The sequence below is a fragment of the Liolophura sinensis genome, chromosome 6, assembly GCF_032854445.1.
Source record: "Liolophura sinensis isolate JHLJ2023 chromosome 6, CUHK_Ljap_v2, whole genome shotgun sequence".
Lineage (NCBI taxonomy): Eukaryota > Metazoa > Mollusca > Polyplacophora > Chitonida > Chitonidae > Liolophura > Liolophura sinensis.
This window is the reverse complement of record NC_088300.1, coordinates 35,761,115-35,786,752: the sequence shown is the minus strand read 5'-3', so window position 1 is coordinate 35,786,752 and position 25,638 is coordinate 35,761,115. Positions and strand designations below refer to the sequence as shown.

The 25,638-nt window shown below is 37.6% G+C and overlaps 3 protein-coding genes across 3 annotated transcripts in view; 2 read left to right on the top strand and 1 right to left on the bottom strand.

Annotated features, from left to right (window-relative positions):
* Positions 1–10,492, top strand: part of LOC135467143 (DNA damage-binding protein 1-like) — a 25,956-nt gene extending 15,464 nt beyond the window's left edge. Inside the window, exons 18-26 of the mRNA XM_064744906.1 lie at positions 1,367–1,564; positions 2,007–2,101; positions 3,208–3,378; positions 3,970–4,079; positions 4,414–4,499; positions 5,627–5,710; positions 6,701–6,803; positions 7,624–7,747; positions 8,277–10,492. Of these exons, the coding sequence (XP_064600976.1) occupies positions 1,367–1,564; positions 2,007–2,101; positions 3,208–3,378; positions 3,970–4,079; positions 4,414–4,499; positions 5,627–5,710; positions 6,701–6,803; positions 7,624–7,747; positions 8,277–8,360 (1,055 nt within the window). The 3' untranslated portion in view covers positions 8,361–10,492. The remainder of the gene's footprint in view (positions 1–1,366; positions 1,565–2,006; positions 2,102–3,207; positions 3,379–3,969; positions 4,080–4,413; positions 4,500–5,626; positions 5,711–6,700; positions 6,804–7,623; positions 7,748–8,276) is intronic.
* Positions 10,493–12,829: 2,337 nt separating this feature from the next.
* On the top strand, positions 12,830–20,293 carry LOC135468256 (protein TEX261-like). Its single transcript, XM_064746402.1, has 6 exons — positions 12,830–12,940; positions 13,641–13,720; positions 14,405–14,558; positions 16,579–16,646; positions 17,078–17,189; positions 17,360–20,293. The coding sequence occupies exons 1-6, from the start codon at positions 12,871–12,873 to the stop codon at positions 17,482–17,484; spliced, it is 609 nt and encodes a 202-aa protein (XP_064602472.1). The 5' UTR covers positions 12,830–12,870; the 3' UTR covers positions 17,485–20,293.
* Positions 20,294–21,422: 1,129 nt separating this feature from the next.
* LOC135469270 (ankyrin repeat, SAM and basic leucine zipper domain-containing protein 1-like) lies at positions 21,423–25,449 on the bottom strand. Its single transcript, XM_064747884.1, has 4 exons — positions 25,198–25,449; positions 24,578–24,777; positions 24,066–24,230; positions 21,423–23,461 (listed from the first exon to the last, which is right to left on the bottom strand). Exons 1-4 carry the CDS (start codon positions 25,402–25,404, stop codon positions 22,387–22,389), a joined length of 1,647 nt encoding a protein of 548 aa, XP_064603954.1. The 5' UTR covers positions 25,405–25,449; the 3' UTR covers positions 21,423–22,386.
* Between the last annotated feature and the right edge of the window lie 189 nt (positions 25,450–25,638).

The following is a 25,638-nucleotide window of genomic DNA, read 5'->3' as shown; positions in this document are numbered from 1 at the left end:
CTTTTCCGGTACTTCCCTGTGTTTAATCTCAAACCTTCTACAATTTTTTTTAGGGAATAGCTGGTAGTTAATCAATTGTTTTAAAATTTACAACCCTCATATTTCCATGAGCAGAGGCAGTGGTGACAGAATTGGAGGGCTCCAATAATCAAAGTGGAGTGGCCAGGGGCCTTTGAATTAATTTACATAAATGGCTGTTTATGTTAAATATAAACAGTATTATCACAAACAATTGGTGTAATTTCACTCTCATCAAATGTAAACCCAACATATAAATAATGACATCCAATATTCTAATAAGAGTTACAAGAAAACAAAACTTTGTTGCACAAGTTAAAAATATTGAAGAATATTGGGTACTTCAATTTACAGTACCTTTAAACTCGACTATATATTGCATACATGTGGTTTTCACATACTGTTCATTCACTTGAAAGTTAAAATAAAAGAAACTGTAAAAACATAGTAAGCATCAGTATAAAGACTATTGATAACTGCATCTGAAATGCTTGCACTTATTTTGTTTTGTTTGGGCAATTTCATGCGCAGGCACATGTTACATGATTACAGTTAACAAAAATTTCATGCACAGGCACACGTTACATGATTACAGTTAACAAAAATTTCATGCACAGGCACAATTTACATGAGTACAGTTAACAAAAATTTTGTTTACAACTGAACATAAATATATAGTAAAGTTGCAACATACATGGCAGGATACATTATTAATATGGTACATAAATCAGACCATACAATCAAAACAGTTGACTGTGTTTAACTTAATAATAAATAAGTTAATAATATGTATAGGTATTTTCATATGTATGGTTTCATTGGTCTTTCTACTGCGACTTACTTCCTTATACTTTTAGGTTACGGTATCAAACTTAAAGAACTTTACCACAAAAAGGGACCATCGTGGCAGAGGTGGTTAGCATGCCATGGCAGTGCAATGACCCAAGAGCCTCCCACCAATTTGGTGGCAGGGAGTTCATCCTGGCTTCCTCTCTGGTCATTCGTTGAAGGTCTGCCGGCGCCCTGCGAACGGCCGTGTGTTTCTTCTGGGCTCTGCGCGCTTTCCTCCCCATCATAATGCTGGCATCTGTTGTATGAGTGAAATATTCTTGAGTACAGCGTAAAACACCAGTCAAATAAATAAACAACTTTACCACAGAAAAATAACATCAGTCACTCAAGAGGAATTTTCTCCTTACACTGTTTGATTTCTACCCATAATATTACACATGCAACAAGACCTTTTCTCTGTTTTGCAGAAAATTCCTATATTTTGCCTGATTTTATGAGTTTCACTTAGTAACTCGAATTGTCATTTCTTTAAAGATGACAAGCGTGTGCTATTAATACTTGGTGACTGTATTATGTTCTCTGCTTACAGTATTGCATGCCCACCAGCTCCTTCCAAACGAGTTTGCCACCAGTCTGATATCTGCTAAGCTAGGAGAGGACCCTAACACCTACTACATCGTGGGTACAGCCATGGTGTACCCAGAGGAGGCAGAGCCTAAGCAGGGCAGGATCATTGTCTTCCACTTCAGCGAGGGTGAGCAAGTTTGAATTTTACCCTGATTCACCATCAGGTCACAGGTTCAAAGCCAGTTCTGATTGGTTTGAAAAGGGATTAGTCACAGGGGTTTTATTCATCTGTTTTTATCCACTCAACCTCCATCATATAAGTAAATAATTCAGGAGTACAGCAAATAATGTATCAAATCTTAATTGACTTGATCGTAACAAACTATTTGTTTTGTGTTTTGAGAAAGAAATATTGTGCAAGTATGCGTCAAAAAAAAACACATGCAGAAAAAATCAGTTACAGAAAAAAAAACACAGTGTATTGAAGCAGTTGTTATACCATCATTGTGGATGGTGTGAAAACAGAGATCACCATTTAACAATAAATGTGCAGAAAGTTTAAAGACCAGTATGTGTATGTATCAAATGGTTTCAATCTGTGCACTGTATGTGAACTTGTGTATATCCAGGCAAACTGACGCAAGTGGCAGAGAAGGAGATCAAAGGAGCTGCTTATACCTTGGAGGAGTTCAATGGCAAACTGTTAGCCAGCATAAACAGCACAGTAAGTGTACCCAAGAGGTTAATAGCAAACTGTTAGCCAGCATAAACAGCACAGTAAGAGTACCCAAGAGTTCAATGGCAAACTGTTAGCCAGCATAAACAGCACAGTAAGTGTACCCAAGAGTTTAATAGCAAGATGTTAACCAGCCTAAACAGCACAGTCAGTAAGTGTACCCAAGAGTTCAATAGCAAACTCTTAGCCTGCATAACAGCACAGTAAGTGTACCCAAGAGTTTAATAGCAAAATGTTAGCCAGCATAAACAGCACAGTAAGTGTACCCAAGAGTTTAATAGCAAGATGTTAGCCAGCATAAACAGCACGGTAAGTGTACCCAAGAGTTTAATAGCAACCGTTTAGCCAGCATTAAAGGAAAATACCTCTAAAAATCGAAGTAGACCACTTAAAACTATGCATAAATATACTTCCATTTATTTTTTTGAGATTTTGTGAAGAGAGTTAAAGGGGCTCAGATTTTTTACTTCTCAGGTGGGCTTAATGGAGCATACTATCAGAAGTGAGGAACTCTGACATCACAGGATGTTTATCCAACTCCAGTCACGGCACTGAATGTTGGAATAACTTGTTTTACGGATGAGTGAAAGATTACTGAAATAACGTTCCCAAAAATGTCTTCCTTGTGATGAACATCAGGGAAAGAGATGATGTGACGTCAGAGTTCCTTCCTACTATCAGTATGGCTCATAAAGCCCACCATAGTTTTCAAATGTTTTAATGCCTTTCAACGCTCACAAAAAATCTGAAAAAATAAATGAAAGCATTTTTACGCATAGTTTCCAGTTGTCTTTGTGATGAAACTTACTTTGTATTTAAGCTTTCTTTTACTTTAACTACTTAGTAAAGTGTGCCCAGGATCAGTTGAAGGGCACAATTTAGCCATAATTAACAGCACAAAAAGTGTACCCTCGGGGAGTTGAAGGACACATGAAATTTAATAGGTCGTGCATGAAACTTAGACATTTTCAGTATTTATACTTCCTGGTTTGGAGCTCAGCATAAGTGAGAGGCTGCATGTCTGCCTGGTATATGTACTTACATGTACAAGTCAAGTGCGTATATGACTGAATAACTTTCTCTCCCCCCTGCAGGTGAGGCTCTTTGACTGGACGCCAGATAAGGAGCTCAATGTAGAATGTAGTTTCTTCAACAACATCATAGCCCTGTACCTGAAGACGAAAGGAGACTTTATCTTGGTGGGGGACTTGATGAGATCTGTCACACTACTGGCCTACAAGCCCATGGATGGACAGTTTGAGGAGGTCAGTCCTTGTGTACTTAGATCACTGGTTGTGTTTCAGAATGAAGAGCTTTTCCAGAGCTAAGACATTTAAAACACTTACATGTAATTGAGCATTTAACATTAATGGTCATTAATTCAAATTGATCTTCTGTTCTAAATGACATACGACATTTCTACAAACCCAGTTATACTTGTTTGAAGTTTATCATACTCTTTGTGGACATACTGGAGATTGGGTGAAAATGTGAAGTGTATGTCATTTAGAAACAATGAATCAACCAGTTATGGGGAAGTGTATTTACGAGTTACCTAGAAACTTTCTGTCTTGGATTTTCTCTGTGACAGGCTGAGGCATGTCTTGGGCATGGCGTTTCATTGAAGCAGCACTATAAATGAAAATATGTCAACATTGCTACAAAACTACAAAAAAAAGTTTTCATATCACCAATATACTTTCGAAAGTGGCATTGAACTAAAAGCAAATAAAGAAGACTGTTCTATTGACATGATTGCATGGTATGTTAGAAGAAATGAACAAGAAAATGAAATCATAGACGGCTGTTCGATTTCAGATATATTGTCTATAATATAAAACCTGCCGTTTCCGCAGATTGCCCGAGATTTTAACCCAAACTGGATGTCAGCAGTAGAGATTATCGACGATGAGCATTTCCTGGGTGCAGAGAACTGCTTCAACTTGTTCACCTGTCAAAAAGACAGGTATGAGTGACGAGAGATGTACATTTCCTGAAACTACATGTACACACAAATCAGCTCCATCACTATTATATTGGATTTACCCTTACTCTACCTCTGCCAAAGACTGCAAAACGAAAACAAAGGATTAAATACAGTAAATTTGACTGCCACTACTGTTTGTTTCGCAGTGTGAAGAAATTGTCTTGTCATGCCAGGTTTAGTGTGCTATTCATGGTTAGTGTTGTTTAATGTGTCTTAGAAAATGATGATTTTGTTACAAATTCCTAAGTAGAAACTTGATGATCTCCAGTGAATAAATGAGCTGAAGTGTTAGTCGTGTGTTTCACATTTCTAGTGCTGCAACAACTGATGAAGAGAGACAGCATTTGGAAGAAGTTGGACTGTTTCATTTGGGAGAGTTTGTCAATGTATTTAGAAAAGGTGAGGCTTGCGTGGATATAAAAGACATCCTTTACTCTTAAATTTCAATGGAATAGCAATGATGTATAGTTGAAATTTTTGTGGTTGAAGGGAACAGGATTGACTAGCTGTTGTGTCAAAGAGAAAGTGAGAACCCTCAAGCTTGCGAATCTGACGGAAAAACAATGATGTCTAGCTGAAAACGTGCAGAAACCAGGCTTGTGTATTGTTATTAGACACCGACCATTACCTGGGGTGGGGTAGGGACGATATGTCTGTCAGTATGTTACACTAATTTTCAAAACCTGTTTTGGGAATAGTTCATCATATTGAATTAAAACTTGGTACATGGACTCAGCATCAAAGCAACTCAGCAAGTTACAGCTCAAATGTGGATCCCAGTTCAAACCCCAAAACATCCACTTTGGACAGTGTCATTGTCCATTTTGGACTTTTGTCCAGATATTTTTGGACAGTTTTTCCAGATATATTTTCAAGGTACATTTTGTTGAATTGAAACTTGATACATGCACCTTCACTATGGCAAATTTCAGATTTTCTGTTGCGGACATAGCTGTTATTTTGATGGCTCAAACTGGTAGGGATTGCTTTTTGCAATACTTCCAGAATGCAGGTAGAAAAAAAAAACAAACTCACTACAGCTTGTGTGACCAGAACAACAGACTTTACCTGATGTTTATCTAACTGTGAAGCATCTCCAACCAAAATCACATTTTTCCTTTCCTTGTGGAAATGTGCATTTCATTTTACATAACATCTGACAGACAACAATGTAGAAGTGCATAAAGTCAGATGCCGGACTTTTCACTTTGATTTTTTTGGGGGGTTAGTGTTCCCCGACGTCAGCCACAAGTGTTGCAGGTCGTTCCTATCTGCTCTTTCCATTGATTTACCATAAGCTGTTTAATATACTGAATTTGATCTAAAGCTAAGCATTTTGAAGTGTTACATTTTGCTTGCTTCTTACTGAATCATCCAGCTTGCAGTGCCACTGAGGTGAAATTTGTTGAATTTCTTATCAGAAAAACTTAAACATGGGATGAAGAATATGTCTGCTCACCTTTAATAAATAGATATATATACTTGTATTAACCTACCTTTTGTACTTTCCCTGTCAATTTGTAAAGGTTCCTTAGTGATGCAGCATTCACTAGAGAGTTCCACTCCCACCCACGGCTCTATTTTGTTTGGCACTGTCAACGGGGCTGTAGGTAAGTCTAAAGCATGAACAGTAAATGGAAATGCAGCTTATCATATGCCTTTAGTGTTTGTAACTTCAGTTCTGATTGTACAAAAGAATCCAGATTTTTAAAGAAGACAAGGCATTTTTAAATATTCAGCTCATCTGCAAAATGGTGTTGAACTATGTCATATTTTTTCTCAAGTTATTTGTGGCTCGCCTATACTTAGCTTATCTTGTACCCTGAGTGTGGGCGTCCAATCATTGGAAAACTGTGTTACACAATATGTTAGGGATGGTAGGCCTATCTAAAGGGATATTCCATCGTTGATGCGGTGTGTACATATTAATTACTGTAAATTAACTGAATTCCTGACTTAATGTATTGCATATTAGAGTCATTGTTGAACAACATGTCAGGGGGTGGTATCTCAAAAAGTACTGCATGTATTGAGCCCAGGGTTTGCACACATAGGGAACAAAATGTGAGAGAGATACTTCATCGTTGATAAGGTGTGTGCATGTAAAATGCCATAAATTACAGAATTCCTGTCTCAGTGTATTGTGTATTAGAATTAAAGTGTAAGAAAATGGTGGTAAAAAAAGATAAAGGTGGTATCTCACAAAGTACATCATGTATTGGCCTGAAGTTTTTACATGCATGTAAACCTGCGGATGGTCGTGGGTTTCCCCTGGGCTCTGCTCGGTTTCCTCCCACCATAATGCTGGCCGCAGTCGTATAAGTGAAATATTCTTGAGTACGGCGTAAAACACCAATCAAATAAATGAATAAATACATGCATACAAAGCATAATGTCACAAGGGGGATGTTCCATCACTTGTGCTCTGTGTGCATATTAATTACCATAAGTTACCATAGTCACGATTTCAGTACTTTATGTATTGAACTGAAGTTTTGAATTCAATTCTTGTTTGACAGCTTTCGTCACAATTAGGATAATACAATCGATTACATACCATGTGCCATGATATCTATAAATTTTGTTTTATTTACTTACAGGCCTAATTACACAACTTCCTCCAGATTTTTACAGCTTTTTAAAAGAAGTTCAGGAAAGACTTGCAAAAGTCATCAAAAGCGTTGGTAAAATCAGCCATTGCGTGTATCCTTTGTTTGCCGTGTACAGCTTGGCAGTCTCTGGTCAGATGGTAAAGACTGCCTCAGTTTAGACTATAAACTGTTGACCAGTGAGGTTTGAATGCACCTGGTACCTGGCAAGTGGTAGTGGTAAACATCAATGAAGTAAATCAAACAATCAGTAACTTATTGATGACATTGTTTAGTCAGGAAACAAATTCATGTACTTGTTGGTCAGTGCCAAGGTGACATAATCTTGTGAGTCAAAAATCATAGTGACTGCTGGAAGTTCTTGTATGTTTTTTTCTATTCTTAAACCTCAGCCTTAAGGTACAAGTGCAAGTCAAGTACTGTGAAACACTCCCAGCCAAGTGAAGAAAAGGTGGTTGAGAGTGTATGCGGGGCTGTTCGTGAAATTTAATGTTCAGCTGAAGACCATTTATCTGGGTGTACATATCTACGTGCGGCTTGTTGGAACCTTTGTAAGTGGGAAGGTCTGGCAGCAACCTGCGGATGGTCGTGGGTTTCCCCCGGGCTCTGCTCGGTTTCCTCCCACCATAATGCTGGCCGCCATCGTATAAGTGAAATATTCTTGAGTACGGCGTAAAACACCAATCAAATAAATAAATAAATCAATTGGAACCTTTGTCATTAATTGGTCATAGATAGGCGGTGTACCTGGCAGCTTCAGGTTACCCCACCCATACAAACTGACAGCCATTGTTTCAATAGCCAATAGAAAATACCTGAGCATGGAGTGAGAACAACAGTCAGATCTTTTTGGTTGCAGACCTCTGTACTGATTTTTCTGGTCTGAATGCTTTCTACCTTAACTCATCATTCAGCTGGCGATCTTTTTACACGGAGAGGAAGCTGGAGTCTGCCGAGGGCTTTATTGACGGTGACCTGATTGAGAGTTTCCTTGACCTAAGTCGAGAGAAGATGCAGGAAGTGGTTCAGGGCTTACAGGTACAGTCAGCTGGTTTAGTTAAACTGTCAAGAGTGGACGTATCATGAGGGCCTTAAGACACTTAATGAAGACCCATTCAGTTTGTGTTTTACATGTTTTCCTTACCGCTGACAGGTGTCACTGCATTGGTGCTGTTTATGAGTTTTACAGTCTTAACTTCTTCACATAAAAGCTGTTGTGGTGAAGAGTCTCTGAATGTTTTGTTAGTTCAGTACATTGAGGTGTTATATGCAGATAGTAGAGCAGTAAAGTTTGCTCCCAGTTCACTTCTGTCTGTGGCCTGGTTTTTGACTGAGAAATTCTTTTTATGACATTAGCTTTTTGAACAGGCCATTTTACTTTTTTGGCTTTTGATCAAATTTTTGTCTGGATTTTTTGCAAACCTTGATTTTTTTTTTATTTCTTCTTTGATAAGTCTTTTTACCTTTCCTTTTATACCTTCATCAGGTTAATCTAAGAAAAAAGCAAACATATGAGTTGTGTTACATCTCATTCAAACTATACCAGGATTAACATGTCTGATTTCAGATGGACGATGGCAGTGGCATGAAAAGGGAGGCAACTGTGGATGACCTGTTAAAGATGATAGAAGAACTGACAAGAATACATTAGGAGTGGAACTCTTCAGTTTCTTATTTAAGTAGATGGTTTTTTGCGGAATGCCAGTATTAAGTCTGAACCGAGAAGAGCTGTGAAGAAGATGACTATAATTTTTGTATAGTAATAGAAGCTTCCATTACCATATGTGTGGATTATTGGAGCCAAGGTCTGAGAAAAAGAGTAAACAGTGATGGTGCAGAGACATCTTGTGAAAAGTTTTGATTGAAAGCCTTTGGAAAAGATGCCACTTTAAAATCAGGAATGTGGCCCGTGCTGAGCTGTTCATAGTGCTTTTGTGGAACAAACCTAGTCATTCAATGAAAAAATTTGCTTAAGAGAAGCTGTATCAGTAAACCTGTAATGTGCTGTTGTGAAGACTGATTGTCAGAGGTGGGGATTTGCTCTGCATGAAGGACTGAAATGGCTGGCTGGTGGTAAGGAAACCAGAAAGCTTGCGTGAAGGACTGAAATGGCTGGCGGGTGGTAAGGAAACCAGAAAGCTTGCTTGAAGGACTGAAATGGCTGGCGGGTGGTAAGGAAACCAGAAAGCTTGCTTGAAGGACTGAAATGGCTGGCGGGTGGTAAGGAAACCAGAAAGCTTGCTTGAAGGACTGAAATGGCTGGCGGGTGGTAAGGAAACCAGAAAGTTGGCCTGTGATGGTGCATATGGTGCTCTTAGGAGAAACCAGACAGAGTTTATTCTGATTTGAGGAAGCAACTAAAAAGAAATAAAAGTGGTTGGACATTTGCAGAGTTCTAGGTGATTATGAGAATATATGAGCTCATATGGAAGTATAGCCTGGCTAGAACTCATTTGTAATGGATGCTGACTTAAAACAAATATTTTGAAATGTGCAGACGGGAAGCAGTCTGACTCTTTAAAGTCAGATCTTTTGTAACTGAAGTGATTTGTATCAAGGTTGAAAGTTTAGTTGAAAATGGCAAAAATTGTTCTTTCTGAATGAATGAATTTTGTTGTTTGTGTACTTATAGAAAGCCCACTGAATGTCAGTTAACCAGAAATTTACAATTCGATGAGTGAAACAGTAAACATGGTTGTAGGAAACCCTTCAATATGGAAAGAATGGTATAAATCACTTGCAGGTGCCATTGGATATGTGCAAGATAATTAGTTCATTAGGAAAACTTAACATTGGAGTCTGCTGTTGAGAGGTCAGAACTAGTTGGAAATGAAAGGCCAGTTTGAGTCCTTATTGTTACATGTTACATTCTGAAACGGAATGCATTTATAAAATGTGCTGTCATCTCTCGCAGACGTAAAGAAGTATGGTGCATTTATGATATAAAAGTGCTTGATGAAACCCAGTTACTTCAGTGCTACCCATGTTAGTTTTTTTAGTTAGAAATTTTGCATCAAAACATGCACTGGCATCTCTTTCATGAACAGTTATGATCCTGTTCAAAAGCACAAAACAATAAAACCGAGGATGATCAGTGCTTTAAAACATTGTTGAAGACAGTCATAAATGGCTGTGGTTCTCAGTACATCGATCCTAATTGTGTTACTAAGTTTGTATTCTCAGAGGTTTTAAGGTCTGAATTTGATAAGAATTTGGATAAATTTATCAAGTAAGTGAGAAATTCAAATTCCTAGTTGGTGAGGTTTCCAAGCATAAAGACACCTTTTCAAACTAAAGGTGGTCTGAAATTGTACACTTCTACAAGCTCAAATACACAACTGGTTATTTTATTTTCTGTTAAAAGCTTCTCCCTAAGACTCATGTTTACCTTACTGAGTTGAATAGCCTTCCCTTTAATATTATGTAAATACATTTAAAGGTAAATGCAATGTGTGTCTCTGGATCACTTTTAGATGTGAGGTTTCCATAAGCAGGATCAGGTTTCATAGTGCAGTCAAAGGTTTAATGTACTGATAGTCATAACAACAATAGTTGCTGGTAGTCGACATTGCATCACCTGTACATCCCAGAACATTTCACAATTTTTCACCTAGTTAGTACACCGGTTGCTTATTTGATAAAAAAAAAAAAAAACCCTTTAACTGTTAGATGATTTACTGTAAAAAAAAAAAAATTAAAAAGTACAACCTCACAAGATATGCCTGTAGATCCAGAAGGCTTTGTTAAGTTTTCCTACCCATAAACCCAAGAACCGAAGAATTACATGCATGCTCGCTGGTTTAATTCTGTGTGGAAAGAACTGTATAGTAACTTATTTTGTCAGCACTGTTGTTATATTGTGTACTTGAATGCTACCGAAAAAAAGAAATGGATATTATTACATGGACTTTATTGTTAATGTTGGCACTTGAAACAAATTCTCTCCAAGTATTGCATGTTAATGTAAAATCTGCATGTATAAGTTCCCTAAGATTTTTTTTTTTTTTGAGTGTAGGAAAACCCAACTGCATATTTTTCCATTAAAAGAGCTTGGTTTGTGCTTTTCCACAAATGTACATATATGTACTAATTGATCATGATCTGTTGTCAGAAAAGCATGTCTCTTTCATGTATTTTTTTTTTTTTTTTTTTTTTTTTTTTTTACCATTGTATTGTACTAAACATATTCGAGAAGGACTTGAATGTCATATCTGAGCCCATTAAATGTGTCTCGTAATGTACAAGTAAGCTCTGTCACTTGTCAATATTGTACATATTGAAATACTCGGGGCTAACATTTAAGCTAGCATATTGTAAGCTGGATGATGTGTTTAGTTTCAGGCTACCATTTAAGCTAGCTGATCGTAAGCCAAATTAGTTGTTTAGTTGACCATTTAAGCAAAACATTTCTGCATGAAAACTTGCTTCAGACATTCTAGATCAATGAACTGTTATCAAAAGATGTTTGTGTTTGTACATGAACATAAATTTTCACACGAACAAGTGAAAGTGATATCTTTAGTACTGGATTGTTAAATTATTTCCGCATCCCAGTGTTATAACCAAATAGTCTGAGATTTTGATCACTCACCCATCAGCCTTCACAACCTGTAGGCCTGTTTGTATTGAAGGAAGACAACATTGTTGCGTTTTCAGTTAATTGTTATTTCCTCGGATGTTGCACTTGTGTGAAGCTATACCAGTTTGTATGAGATATACATTGTACTAACTTCTAATCTGTATAGGCTTTATGCAAATTAAATGTGAATGAATACTTCAGCTGATCGGGTTTGTTTTAATTTTTAGCACAGTGGTAGTAAATGGGACTCATAACAGGAACCTGGTTACACAGGCATATATTGTCTTAAGTGTGGCTAAAGAGCATATAGTGAAGATGTGTATGTCACCGTAGCGAGTGCATTTGATGCAGAATTATGACTGCTTTGTTAATTGTAAATCAGGACACAATAGGCTTATAATGGTGTAGTGGCTGGAGCATCTGTGTTCAGACATTTTTAGTCTGTTGATATTTATAGGAGAACACGAAAACGCTATCGTGACTCAACATGCATGAAAATTCTGATATATCCACCCTCTATGGAATAGAGCTTCAAGTACTAAGACCAGTACTTGTCAATACAATATCATTACCTGTCAATACCACACCATTACCTGTCAATGCCATACCATTACCTGTCAATGCCATACCATTACCAGAGCTAGAAGTGACTTCCCCCACCCCACATCCCACACCCCACCCCGCTATGCACACACCAACACAGCTGAGTGCGAGGACCTTGAAAAACATAATGTCATTAATTGTCACCTTTCATGTTTGGAGACAGTTTTTGTGTCCAAATAGTTGGAGCATCTGCCTCGAAGTAGGGTTGGGTCATACAGAGTGACTTGTATGTTGTCTTTGGCATGATACTTCAACACTGGCAGTAGTTTGGTGGCATGGACTTCCCTTGCGACAAGAAGACACAGTATATGTATACACATCTACCTAATGACTGCTCCTTGTTGTCCTATGACTGAAAAATTGTTAAGAACCAATACAACATAAAACCCCAAGCCTACATATAGGATTACATATTTCGGGTGTGGAGAGCCCCAAAATAGATCTCACCTGACGTGCTCGATGCAAGAAAAAGTTTTCTGCAACTGTTGAAACTGCGATGATCGAAAGAGCGTTAACGCCTTATTTGCATGCTAACTTACAGAAAGGGATAACCACCTGTTTATGATAAAACACTAGTAAAGAAAGCCTGCTGGCGCAAATTAAAGAACATAGCTACCGTACGTTTTTCTTATAAAGGGATTCACGGACATACATGATGAAGATAAGGCCGTGGAGGTAGAATGTCAAGACAGCCTAAGGGTGGGGATATATTAATAATAAAATATAAACTTCATATCACATAATGTGACACAGTTGTGAATATTGAGAGATTATAAAATCTAATAAATACGATTCTTGTGTTGCGGAATAATGTCATGATATAACCTGTTGAAATCGATAGTGTTATCAGCTAGGTTTATTTGACAAGCAAGATTGATACGTAACTCTTCTCTGTGTGGAGGCTCGAAACGTCGCTGACTGTATTTCCGACACGTTGGAGAGAAGCTAACCAAGCAAGAGACAGATCGAGGCTGACAAAATGTGGTTTATGTATATTTTGAGCTGGTTGGCGTTAGCAATACAGACATCTTTCGTCACTTTGTCGATTGGTAATTTTTTTGCAATTTTATTAACTTGCAATACTCGAACCTTCCTCGAAATATTTGAATCACATTTTTACCGACTAGATCCCCGGCGTGTAGTTATACTTTCTAGTTTCTCTTGATATACTATATAGACCTAGCTAAACATGATATTTGATACACGGTACCTAAAGTTAATGAAGTTAAGTTTTCTGGGTTCTTTGTCTTTGGACGATATATCTTGATTAACAAATGCCAAAATAAAGAGGTATTTGGAAGTTAACGTAGGTACCAGGTGTAATATGCTGAAATTAAAGCTCTACATGCAAATTGTAACTGATCGAATCTGGTAAATCATTTTAAACAGCGACTCTCTTCGGACTGGTTTAGTATTTTAAAAAAACGTCAGGGTGAAGTTTAGGGCTATTTATGTCACATAGCTCTAAGTGGCTGTTTTATTTTTTACAATTACTCCGAGATTGATGTTAATAAGTCTGGAAAAGTTTGATTTACCAGGGCTGGACCCAAACTAACTTCAGAGCGCACTGAAATTAAAAATCTGATGCAGTTGCCATATCAAAGTTCAGATTCTAATAGCTTTACCCTAAATGTCTAAAGCTATTAGTCTTTTGACAAACTTTAAACCAGGCTTCATCTTGGGTACTATATTCAAATACACCTACTGATTTTGATATGACAGTAACCTAGTCTGTGGTTGCCGTTGTAGCTGCAGGATTGTATTACCTGGCAGAACTTGTGGAGGAGTATACAGTCATCACAGCCAAAGTCATCAAATACATGATCTTTGTAAGTACACATGCTGTTAACTTTTTTCTGAAAGTGGCCGTGAACTTTGCAGTTAAAGCTATTTCAATGAAGTTCTAGTCATGTCTGATGTATTTGTTATGCTGGCTAGTGTATCTGGCATTTGACTGCCTGGTGCAGCTGATGTGTTTGCTATATCTGTCATCATGTGACGTGTCTAGTGTAACTATCGATTGTGTCCAGTGTATTTCTAATATCTGGTGTATCTATTGTGTCTAGTGTATCTGTAATATCTTGTGTATCTGTCAATGTCTGGTGTGTCTACCATATATAGCTTGTGTATCTGTCATGTCTGGTGTGTTTGGCATGAAAGATACATCAGGCATGACAGATACACCAGGCATGTCACATACACCAGTGTGTCGGTAAGCTCGGTATAGCTGTTATGCCAGGTGTGTCTGCAATATCTGGTATATCTGGCATATCTGGCATATCTGATGTGTCTATTTTGCACTGTCATGGGCAGTGTGACATATGTCTTTGTGTTTGTTGTCATGTGACATGTTTAGTATATCTACCTGGTGTATATGGTGACCGTGTTACAATCCAGACAAAGTCATTTAAGAAAAAAATACCAGAAAGTTTATTTACAAATTATTGTGAACGTGGCCCTTGAATGATATTTTGCATGCAAAACTATGATGATGAAATTATATCCAATTTCAGTTGACTATTGGTGTGTTTCTCGGCCTACTAGTATTTGAGGACCTTCCCTTGTCCATGATCATCACTGGATTAGCAGCAAATATTTCCTACTTTATACAGCTGAGGAACTTCCCATATTTTGCTGTCACTGCTCCACCATTCATAATTGCTGTGGGTAAGTAAACTGCTGTCACTGTCACACCATCCATTATTGCTGTGGGTAAGTATAATGCTGTCACTACCCCACCATTCATTATTGCTGTGGATAAGTATACTGGTGTCACTACCCCACCATTCATTATTGCTGTGGGTAAGTAAACTGTTGTCACTGCTCCACCATTCATTATTGCCGTAAGTTTACTGTTGTCATTGCTCCACCATTCATTATTGCTGTGGGTAAGAAGACTGCTGTCACTACCCCACCATTCATTATTGCTGTGAGTAAGTATACTCCCGTCACCACTTCACCATCCATTATGGTGGTGGGTAAGAAGACTGCTGTCACTACCCCACCATTTATTATTGCTGTGGATAAGTATACTGCTGTCACTACCCCACCATTCATTATTGCTGTTTGTAAGTAGACTGCTGTCACTGCCCCACCATTTATTATTGCTGTAGGTAAGTATAATGCTGTCACTGCCCCACCATTCATTATTGCTGTGGATAAGTATACTGGTGTCACTACCCCACCATTCATTATTGCTGTGGGTAAGTAAACTGTTGTCACTGCTCCACCATTCATTATTGCCGTAAGTTTACTGTTGTCATTGCTCCACCATTCATTATTGCTGTGGGTAAGAAGACTGCTGTCACTACCCCACCATTCATTATTGCTGTGAGTAAGTATACTCCTGTCACCACTTCACCATCCATTATGGTGGTGGGTAAGAAGACTGCTGTCACTACCCCACCATTCATTATTGCTGTGGATAAGTATACTGCTGTCACTGCCCCACCATTCATTATCGCTGTAGGTAAGTATACTGCTGTCACTGCCCCACCATTCATTATTGCTGTGAGTAAGTAGACTGCTGTCACTGCCCCACCATTCATTTTTGCTGTGGGTCAGTATACTGCTGTCACTGACCCACCATTCATTATTGCTGTGGATAAGTGTACTGCTGTCACTGCCCCACCATTCATTATTGCTGTGGGTAAGTAGACTGCTGTCACTACCCCACCATTCATTATTGCTGTTTGTAAGTAGACTGCTGTCACTGCCCCACCATTCATTATTGCTGTGGATAAGTATACTGCTGTCACTGCCCCACCATTCATTATCGCTGTGGATAAGTATACTGCTGTCACTGCCCCACCATTCATTATTGCTGTGAGTAAGTATACTGTCGTCTCCGCTCTACCATTCATTATTGCTGTGGGTAAGAAGACTAGTGGCTCTGTATTTAGAGCAGGTTTGGTAAGATTGTTATACTCTGTTGTCATACAAGGAATTGTGAATTATGCCTGAGTAAGAAAGAGAATACTTTGAATACAATTTGAAGAATTGTGTTGAATGAATAAATTTATGAAAATAATATCCCAAATTCTTCATGAAGTATCAGTCATATAAGGCTGACAGCAATGTAAGAGCTTATGTAAGGCTGAAAGCAGTGTAAGAGCGTATGTAAGGCTGAAAGCAATGTAAGAGCTTATGTAAGGCAAGCAAAAATAACTGTTCGGCTGATATTAAAATATTCCCATTGGCTGAGGGAGTGACTGTCTTAGCCTATGCTAGCTGTTTCATATCCCTGTCATTTACAAGTAGAGTACCTGTAGGTTGTTTTGAAATGAAACTGAAAGTGAGAAGTGAAAAAAAAAAGGATTACATTTAAAAAGGGGATTGAGCGATTCTGCTTGTTCCAGTGCATTAAATCTTAAGCAATAATTTCAGTAGTTACGCCTCATTTGGATTAAGATAGATGAATCGGTCTGTCTTAATCCCAGGTGTAATAATAAAAGGAAATATATCACTCAGTATATCCACAATGCTGCCGTGCCATGGGGGCCGCCACTGACACAAAGTTGGACTGGTGTCAGAAATATAGCTATGTTTATAATGAGATCTGAAACTTAGCTGGCAGTAAAACGGTAATCATAGATTACCCATATGATAACATAACTGGTGTCATTATAACTGGTGTGTGGTCTTACCTCTCTTATATATATATGATATGTTCAAATCTCGTTTTCAGGCCTATTATTGCTGAATCACTATCTGGCCTTCTCATATTTTGCTACAGTATGGCATCCATTTTCAGAGGTGAGTTAATGTTACAAGTAGACATACATGTACAGTCAGCTTGTTTCATCCACTTGTGCTACTTTTGGAATAAATTAACAATAATCAGTAATTACAAAGGTCTACAATAAAAAAAATTTTCTCCATTTTCTTTCTCCAGCACTACATATTTCATAAAATTGTCAGACAAATCAGTCAACATAATTACAGCCAGATAGCAAACTATGCAAATGTGTTAAGTAACCATTTTCTGGACCTTATAAAATCATGATATAACACTGGCTGTCAGTAGAAATGGACAGAGCCCTGAAGAAACCACTGCACCTCAGCGGGTACCGGAGGCCACAGCTGAAATGACTCACAAACACTAGGCCAGGGTCTGAACTGAGACCAGTCATTTGCAAGATGTCTGAAAATATTTCTATTTTATTCTCTCGTATTGTATTTTCCAGGTTCTTGCGTACTTCACTATCTGCCTATGGTTGGTCCCATTCGCATTATTTGTATCGTTATCAGCCAATGAGTATGTTTTACCCACAACAACAGAGACTCGACCATTACAAGGTATGATTGTGTGATCAGCTTTTTTGTTTTATGTGTTGAAATTGTTTCTAATAGTTCCTTAATGTGTCAGCTAATTGGTTATCTTTCAGCACCAACCAAATGAAATAATTTTAGTTTTGTTCCACATAAAAACCAAAGATAAAATGTTTTCCTCATTGTGTTTTTTGCAGAAAGTGATGGTACAGATGTGGTTAGTCACTACTTCAATCGACGAGGAAAGAAGTATGGACTTTTGTCGTTCTTCAAATACGCCCAGGAAAGTCTTTTACCACAGCGCATCAAGAAGCAATATTAATGGACTTCCAGCGAATGACATTGTGGTTTCAAACTTGTCTCCCTTTGAGAGATAACTCTTCATGAAATCATACGAGAAGATGTGAATGGATAGATTTGTATACATCGCCAGTCTGTGCCAATATTTTTAGTTATGTACAGAAACACTCAGCGAACAAATCTTTATTTATGTATTTCATGCTTTGCAACTGTGTGTATTGAAAATCCAAATGGTCCTTCTGCCCAGGAAGGCAAAGCCTGCTTACAGTATCTTTGTAGACCTGAAACAGATTCGTTAAGTGTTGATTCCTGATAATTAAGATACTTGTTGTGATGTATGAGGTATTAAGAGCCTGTTTAATTACGTCAGACCTGTGATAGTAAATTAAGGCATGCAAGACCAAGACAATCTCACACGAGAAAGCACACTGTTAATAACTAGGGTCTGTAGGGTATTATTAGTTCACAAACTAAGCAAACAACAGTTGCATTTGTGAGCATATTTCTCTGAGTTTGACTTAAAAACAGCATCACTTGAATTTATTTATTTGTCCAGCTGGTCTGTTGGACCATACTAAAAGACTAAGTCTCTTATGACTTTTTGGAGGAAACCATGGATAGCCTTGAGGAAACAATCAGATTTCTCCAGTATCCGACAAAATCACCAGACTCAAAGCTGCAGCCAAAGCAGTGAGAGCCAAAATCGAACATGCAATCTCATTTTCCAAGGGTTACCCAATGTCTCACGGGACAAGCCATTCTGGAGATCAGGCAATGATGGCTCTGTTGACGTATTCCCAATTGACTTTATAATCTTTTCCATTAAATGTTTGTGGCATTTCTAATCGCTAGTTTATATGAAATTTTGCATTAATCTGTCTTCAAAAGGCCTGTTGAATTATGGTCAAATAGTCGGGCCACATGAGGCATTTAGCAGATGCGTAGATTGTAGAAGGCATTTCAATTTGAAGACCTTCGGTATTTTTGGAGTGAGATGTGAATGACATGATGCAAACAGTCAAGTAGCTAGGTTAGCTTTTTCACATTTCTCAGCAACAGTATTTATGGTATTGAAAACTTTAACGTTTAGATGATATATATGGTGTGTGTCTAATAGCAAAGCGAGCTGCAGCCAGATGTGGTGTGTGGCGTTTACCTTACTAGCAACTGACAAGACTAAAAAATGCCATAAATAAACAGTTCATGTCCCTTTTGATCAAACAAGGGTTAATTTTGTAATTTTTTTCACCCATGTTTGCAATAAATTTTATGATTTTTATCCCAACAGTCTGTGTGGATTTCATCATGAGGTGTTGAAGTTTTAACATTGGGTTGTGCCCCTTCAAACCATCAATGAAATGTTCACATGACCTTGTTTACATGGTCTGACCTGGCCGGGTCTGTAAGGTATAAGTTTGAGAGTACTTCTTGTCGAATAACGTCTAAAAGTGTACCTACAGAAAGGAATGGTACTGGATACATTTAATATACATTGTACTTGTTATACTTGACAGTATATACATCTCATATACATGGTCTCATACTTGAAATGTGTCAACAGTGCACAGGTAAGCGATTTTCTAAATCACAACTCGACCCTTACTGATGGCAAGCTAATCTTTACATTTACTAACCTATCATTTTAATAGTTAAGTATAATTGTGTTAGATTCAGTTTTCAGGGAACTGTTAATTGAAAAGCTGCGAGTTTAGGGTTACGTTTCAAATAGAAGTACATGTATGCAGAAGTGTGTTTGTGAAATGTTCAGTGTGCAGGCCTACCACTGTGTTTGCATACTCTAATTCCTCAACCTTTTCGCATATGAAAGAGCAACTTTCAGTGCAATTTATTCATATTTTTACTTTGATTTTGGAGACAAAACTTCATTGGTTAGATTGGCCAGTTTCAGGGCGTCATAAAAAGTATAATTTTATCAACACAGGATAATGTCTTCAGAATATGCTTGAATAAACACCTTGCAAACATGCAAAAAGGTTGAAGAATTACAGTAAATATTAAACACACATAAAGATTGTAGTCTTGAAAAAACATTATCTGAAGAAAGATAATGTCGTTTTTTTTTTCTATATTTACTTGAGACAACTTTAGGTCAAAAAGATATGACCCAGAAGTTGTCATCCAATAGTATCACACAGCATTCTGTCGTACTTATTTTGTTCCAAGTATGCAATGCATTGCACAGAAATAAATCATTTGCTGTAAACAGGTATGTACATTTGTCCAAAATACTTGACGGTACAACCAACCCTACTGTTTTGCAAATCCGATTATAGATACCATGTGTACAATGGATTACATGTGAATTTTTTTGGGAAAATGTGTCAATAGGCCGGGATGTTATAAATATAAACAATTTAGCCTGGTTTTCTCCAAAGTTACTTTTTTGCAACAGGTAGGCCTAAAATCCATTAAACACAATTTGCATGTACTAAGCTATCAGTAAACAGAGAGTACAACAGGTGCATGGATTCAAGATGACTTATTGCTGATCATGATTTTCTTATTTATGTGTACAGGTTGTATTACTGTAGTATTAACAGTTGTCAATAAGCTGACCTATGCAATCATTTTGTCTAATTGTGTAAAAATGTACAGCCCTATGCTGGAGGTAAAGAACTCTGTACAGATCATTAAATGTAATGACCTTATAGCATAACATTTTACCTGTAGTCATTAAATGAAATGCTTTTAACCCATGATGCAAGTCCTGATTTTGCTTCCCTCCACTACATTTCACAGTTTGACTGACCTGACCTTTTTGTTTTCTTGTTTTTGTCTTGTTTTTTTTTTTTTTGTTTTTTTCATTATTGTAGTTGTTGTCCTCAGTTTGAATTTTAGCCTGTTGTGATCATTTAAACTTGTTATTTAAATACATATGTTATGCCTGTGTAACTTTGTGTTCAAAACCTTAATTCTTTATTGAGGCAATTCTCTTAAAGTAAAGTTTTAAGACATTGTTTGGTTTCCAATACGAGTTTAAAATGAAACTGTATGTCTTTAATACCTACAACTTCACTTCCAAGACGGGCCCCGATAGCACAATTGGTAGAGCGTCCGCTTCGGGAGCAGTAGATCCAGGGTGAAGCCTGGAGAGTTGTAACTTCCTTGCTTGGCGTTAAGGGGATAGTGCAACGGCTGGTGGACCCATATCACTATAATGGCTCGGGTGGGGCGCCTTTCTTGCCTTTAGTAAGGTGTCTCAGTGAAGCAGCACTAAATAATAGAGCAGTGGAAATCCATCCTGGGCACATTACATGCACTCTAAGGATTCCTTTGTCGTCATATGACTGAAATATTTGTTAAGTACGACGTTAAACCCCATCAGTCTGTTCAGTCTGTTCACACGGTTGGTGTGAACAGACTGGAAATCAATTTAAAGAAAATATATATATATCACTTGTTGAATAAAATAATAGGAATGAGGTGGTTGTGGCGGATAGGTGAAGGTTCAAACCTGGACTGGGACAGGGAATTTGTAGGTTTCACCTTGACGACAGCGACGGAAGGGCTTGTGAATGATTGCACTGTGCAAGGCTCATTTAAATCTGTCTTTTACCACACTTGTAAGTCAAACTTGGGGAGGTGTCCGTGACTTACGAAAGTGATTGCATGGTTTAAAATGATATAAGTAAAAACTGTTTTGGCGTACACTCTTGAATACCAATCAAATAAATAAATAAAGAAAAGGAAATGCACTATGTAAAAGATATCAGGTACTAGAATAAAATATTGATGCAGTTTAAAATAATTTGTGCTAGTTATATTCAAACAAGAGTATAAGACAAACATACAGGTACTGTCTCTCATACTGAAACAGATGTTTATTCAAATTTAATTTATTCAGCAGTAATCAAGTCAGCAGTTACATGTACATGAATACATGAACAGTTTATAAATTACATGTAAATCAGCAGTAATAACACCATATTTAATCTCATTCACCAACATATAGTATTATAACATACTACCTATATATACCATCAGCAGTTAACAACAAAAACAATCTACACAAATCAACAATAATAAAAAACATAATTTCATTATCACTAGAAACATGTTGAACAACATTTCAGTCAGCAAGAACACTAGTTAATCAATAAACTGTGGTATTTAAAACAATTATAAACCTATGTCATTAATACCTTTGAACCCGTAAGAATGTCATGATCAACAGCTACAAATGTCACAGTAAAACCGGGTGTAGCCATGTGTGATGATTGGGAGTTCAGTTCGTGTTTTAAGTTGGAAGGATGAACGGGTTATCTCCCTTGAGTTATCTCCCTTTATCATGCATCTGAATAAAGGGTAGCAGTACCTCGGCTAATAACTTATCACAAAAGTCATGCCCATTAAATGCAGCATGGGAGCTTCAAGTTTTGATGTTACAAGATCATCTTGATGCGCCTTTGCGAGTGAATTTATAGCACTGTAGCACGATGAGGCAAATCAATTTTCAGTCCATCATAAATCCCCACGGCCTCATCAAGCCATAAATCAACGTCACAGCTACGTCATCATCATATTGTATTCTCGAAAGTCAAAACTTCCATATTGCTCGACTTCCTAGTCAAACAGTTTTGAAAAATATATTGGGACTATTATGATTTTTGTTTAATGATTGTGCATTTAGAATCTAAATGTATATATATTAACAACATGCACATACATGTACATGGATGTATATAAGATATGTAGGTTGATGTCATTTATTATAAATCAGCTTGGTTTACATATAAATGCAGAGGCAAAATGGACTGACCGCAGGGTTTTCCTGTAGACATAATGCTTTTCGTAGAGAGTAAAATGTATTGTTTGTCCAACCTGAAATTGTATACAGTTTCATCTGCCAAGTGAGGTTTCAATCATTTATACAAACATAAAAGCCAGCATAATTTGCCCTAAATTACTTAACAAGGTGCAGGTCATACTCTTCGCCTCGTACAGGGGGATAGTATTTTGGGGTAGACAAGTTTTGCAGTGCAGTCAGAATTTTGGTTTCGGAATAAGCCCTGTCCTGTCTATCTAAATCAGAAGTTATTGTCGTGCGTGAAGAGGACTTGCTGGAGGGAGAATTGGATGAGCCTGGGCGTAAACCGCTCTCCTGGAGAGACTGCTGAAACAGAATGGAGGATATGTCATCACACATGTGCAAAGATGCCTCGCTGCGTGGCATTATTTCCTTCCGTAATTTTCTTTTGACGTTGACATCGTGAATATGGACTGGCTTGAAGATGAACGGTCGCTGCTGGCGGGAGTGGTCTCGCGACATCACCCTCTCAACCATTTCATGGGGTAAATCTGGATTTCTCAATTTCTTTCCCCGTAGCTTCTCCGCCTCATGCTTGGGCGTCTCGATTTTACGCCAGAAGGAACCATCATAAAATTTGGGGGCATCGCCTGCGATAGGCATCATGGTGTAAGCATCTCTGGGATAGTCATCAGACAAGTTTACTGTGTACTCTGTGGGTGGCACTTTAGTTGACTTGACCCACTCATTAGGGTTTGTGTATATGGTGTTAGGGGGTGCACTCTTCTTCCTTTGTGGTGTGACTACATGTCTACATTCCTCTTTTTGCTGTGACTCTGGGTTCTCAGGCAAACTGCTTAATCTAAAACTATCATAACCTTTTCTCCCCTGAAACTCTTCAGTTTTCATAGGTGGTTTTGACACAACTTTAGGCGCTGGTTTGGGCCTCATGCTGTTTGCCTTGTACAGTGACTCTTTTCCTATCTTACTTTTCTCCTTCTTTGCAAGGTCGGACTGTTTCATTTCTGAAGTTCCTTTTGGCTTTTTGTCCAACTTGTGCTTGGTCATCCATTCTTTAAAAGCAATGTCTCCATAGAATTCTTGGTCTGCTTTAAACTGTTCCTCTTGATCCAGTTCTTTGAGAACTTGTTGCATCTTTAGTCGTTTCAACTGATTCATTTCCTTGGCAACATGATCCTTCTCTTTGTGCCATATCTCAGCTGACAAAATTCTACAATGAATGAGTGAATGACTGAATGAAACTAATGAAAGATATATCCTCAGGCAATGCACTGAAATACATGTACTAAAGAATACAATACACCCGAAAGTTTGTGATGCTTTCGCAAAATGTAAATTTTGAATTACTGATCTTTAAATTGTCAGCAAAGATTTAGTTCAACTGCATATTTAAAAAGGAATATATCTTAGCATAAGAAACCGCACCCTGCAACTCAGAAATTCAGGCAAATACCTGCAATCTTATTATGTTATTTTACATATAAATATTTTATATTTTTGCACTAATTTGGGGTATAATATCATAATGTATAGGGTGCTGAGATTTCATATATTTCAGAAGCTGTCAAACTATTCAAAACAAACTATTCAACTATGGCATGAACAGCATTCAAATTTGACCAGCTGTGTACTGATTTGATGAGGAATAAGGACAGTTGTGAAAAACACCTGTCGCACAAAATAATACTTTTTCTTTGATGGTTCTTGTTTAAGCATAGGCCTAGCTCCTGTCAGGATGTACTATCAACATGGCCCCATTAGAAGCACAGTAAACCTAAGCAATAATATACCTAAAAAACATAGTGATCACATACCTGGCACACTTTCTGTGACCCCACAGTTTAGCCAGGTCCAGGGGTGTGTGGTCTCTACAGTCCTTCCCACTCACCTTTGCATTTACCTCAATCAAAAGCTTAAGACATTGCACATGACCTTCACTAGCAGCCTGATGGCAAGGCGTTATGCCATCCTCATTTGTTCTGCAAAGTTACCAAATTTCTATAAGTTGTAATGTTGAAGCTTTGACCTTTAGTCAAAAGACCTACATTTAAACAAAAGCTACTTGATGGCAAGAGTTGCAAGCATGTGTGGCAGCTACATCAATTTGGATATAATTAATACCTGCAAGTCCATTTCTTTTTTTTTTTTTTTTTTTGTAACTTTTCCAAAAAAGAAGAAATACACTTTATGATCTGTTTTGATATGGTAGTTTGATAGAAGATCAGTTTACTTCCTAATCCATAATGATATTAAATTATACTGGTATGCTCTCATTCATCTCATTCACACATATCTATATCATAGACATAGCAGGAACTCTACTAACACCGAAGGGTCAGCTCCTTTGTTGAGCAGATATGTCAAGCACTGTAGCGCCCGCTTTCCTGTCTGGTTGCTGATAGCCAGGTGGACTGGCCGCCAACCTGTTGTACTCGGCAAATTAACATCCACTTTGTGCTTTTCTATCAACAGTTTCAAGCAGTCTAATCTCCCGTGAATCGCTGCTAAGTGCAGTGGTGTGAGGCCCTTTAACAACAAAAAAGTGAGCTTGTGTAGTAAAAGTTTTCATTGATGTGTGGAATAAAGATCAGGTAGTGAAGTACTGGTACATATTCATAATCAAGATGTGTTCAAGTAAAGAAAAGAGAGATTAAGACTCATTATAATATAGCATGGTTTCATATGTGTAGGTTAGATAACATGTATTGTATGAAATCATTTAATATTGCATGGAATATTATTAAAAAAGTGAGAACTTAAATCAGTGTTGCGATACTGAAAGCATTTCATAAGGCTGAATGTACGCTAAAGTAAATTTTGTGCATTTCGAATTTCATTTTTCACAGAATTAAACAGCCTTAATTGGCACAAATAAATAAGTGTACAATGAAATATTGAATATACAATACATAAATAAAATATTGGTTCTTGGGGTATGAAACTTACATTTTTATCAAAACTTAGACCATCTTTTTTGTCCCGAAGGCTCTGCTTCAACCATTCCACATCTCCGATCGATGCGGCCATAAACTCATCGTCTGCAATCTTCTTCTCGGTTATTTTCGTCCGCCGTCGTAAATTTGTCTGCCCTTTGTTGCTACTATCCGAATATGTGTTCTCTGGAACATTTCTGTAACTGAATTCTAGTGACATAGTAATTGTAAATTGTTGACAGTGCAAAAATGAAAAGCGTATGCCCAACACACATCCGCGACAGAGGACAGAGCACTGTTTAATGTAAAGTTTGTAGTGGCGCGATTTGAGCGCACTTGCCTTCACTTCCGGTCATGTTTATATGAATTATAGATTGTTGACGTGGTGTAATTTTTAGTAAGCGAGCATTAGGCAAAGCAAATTAATCTTGTTTTGGAACTGACAATCCCTCTG

Coding starts and splice junctions, on each gene's coding strand:
- LOC135469270 (XM_064747884.1), bottom strand. CDS start 25,404: ATGTCACTAGAATTCAGTTACAGAAATGTTCCAGAGAACACATATTCG. Junction 24,231..24,577: donor AAAGGAGCTGACCCTTCGGT/GTTAGTAGAGTT, acceptor GTAACTTTGCAG/AACAAATGAGGATGGCATAA. Junction 23,462..24,065: donor GGTCACAGAAAGTGTGCCAG/GTATGTGATCAC, acceptor CATTCATTGTAG/AATTTTGTCAGCTGAGATAT.
- LOC135468256 (XM_064746402.1), top strand. CDS start 12,871: ATGTGGTTTATGTATATTTTGAGCTGGTTGGCGTTAGCAATACAGACA. Junction 14,559..16,578: donor ACCATTCATAATTGCTGTGG/GTAAGTAAACTG, acceptor TCTCGTTTTCAG/GCCTATTATTGCTGAATCAC. Junction 17,190..17,359: donor AGAGACTCGACCATTACAAG/GTATGATTGTGT, acceptor TGTTTTTTGCAG/AAAGTGATGGTACAGATGTG.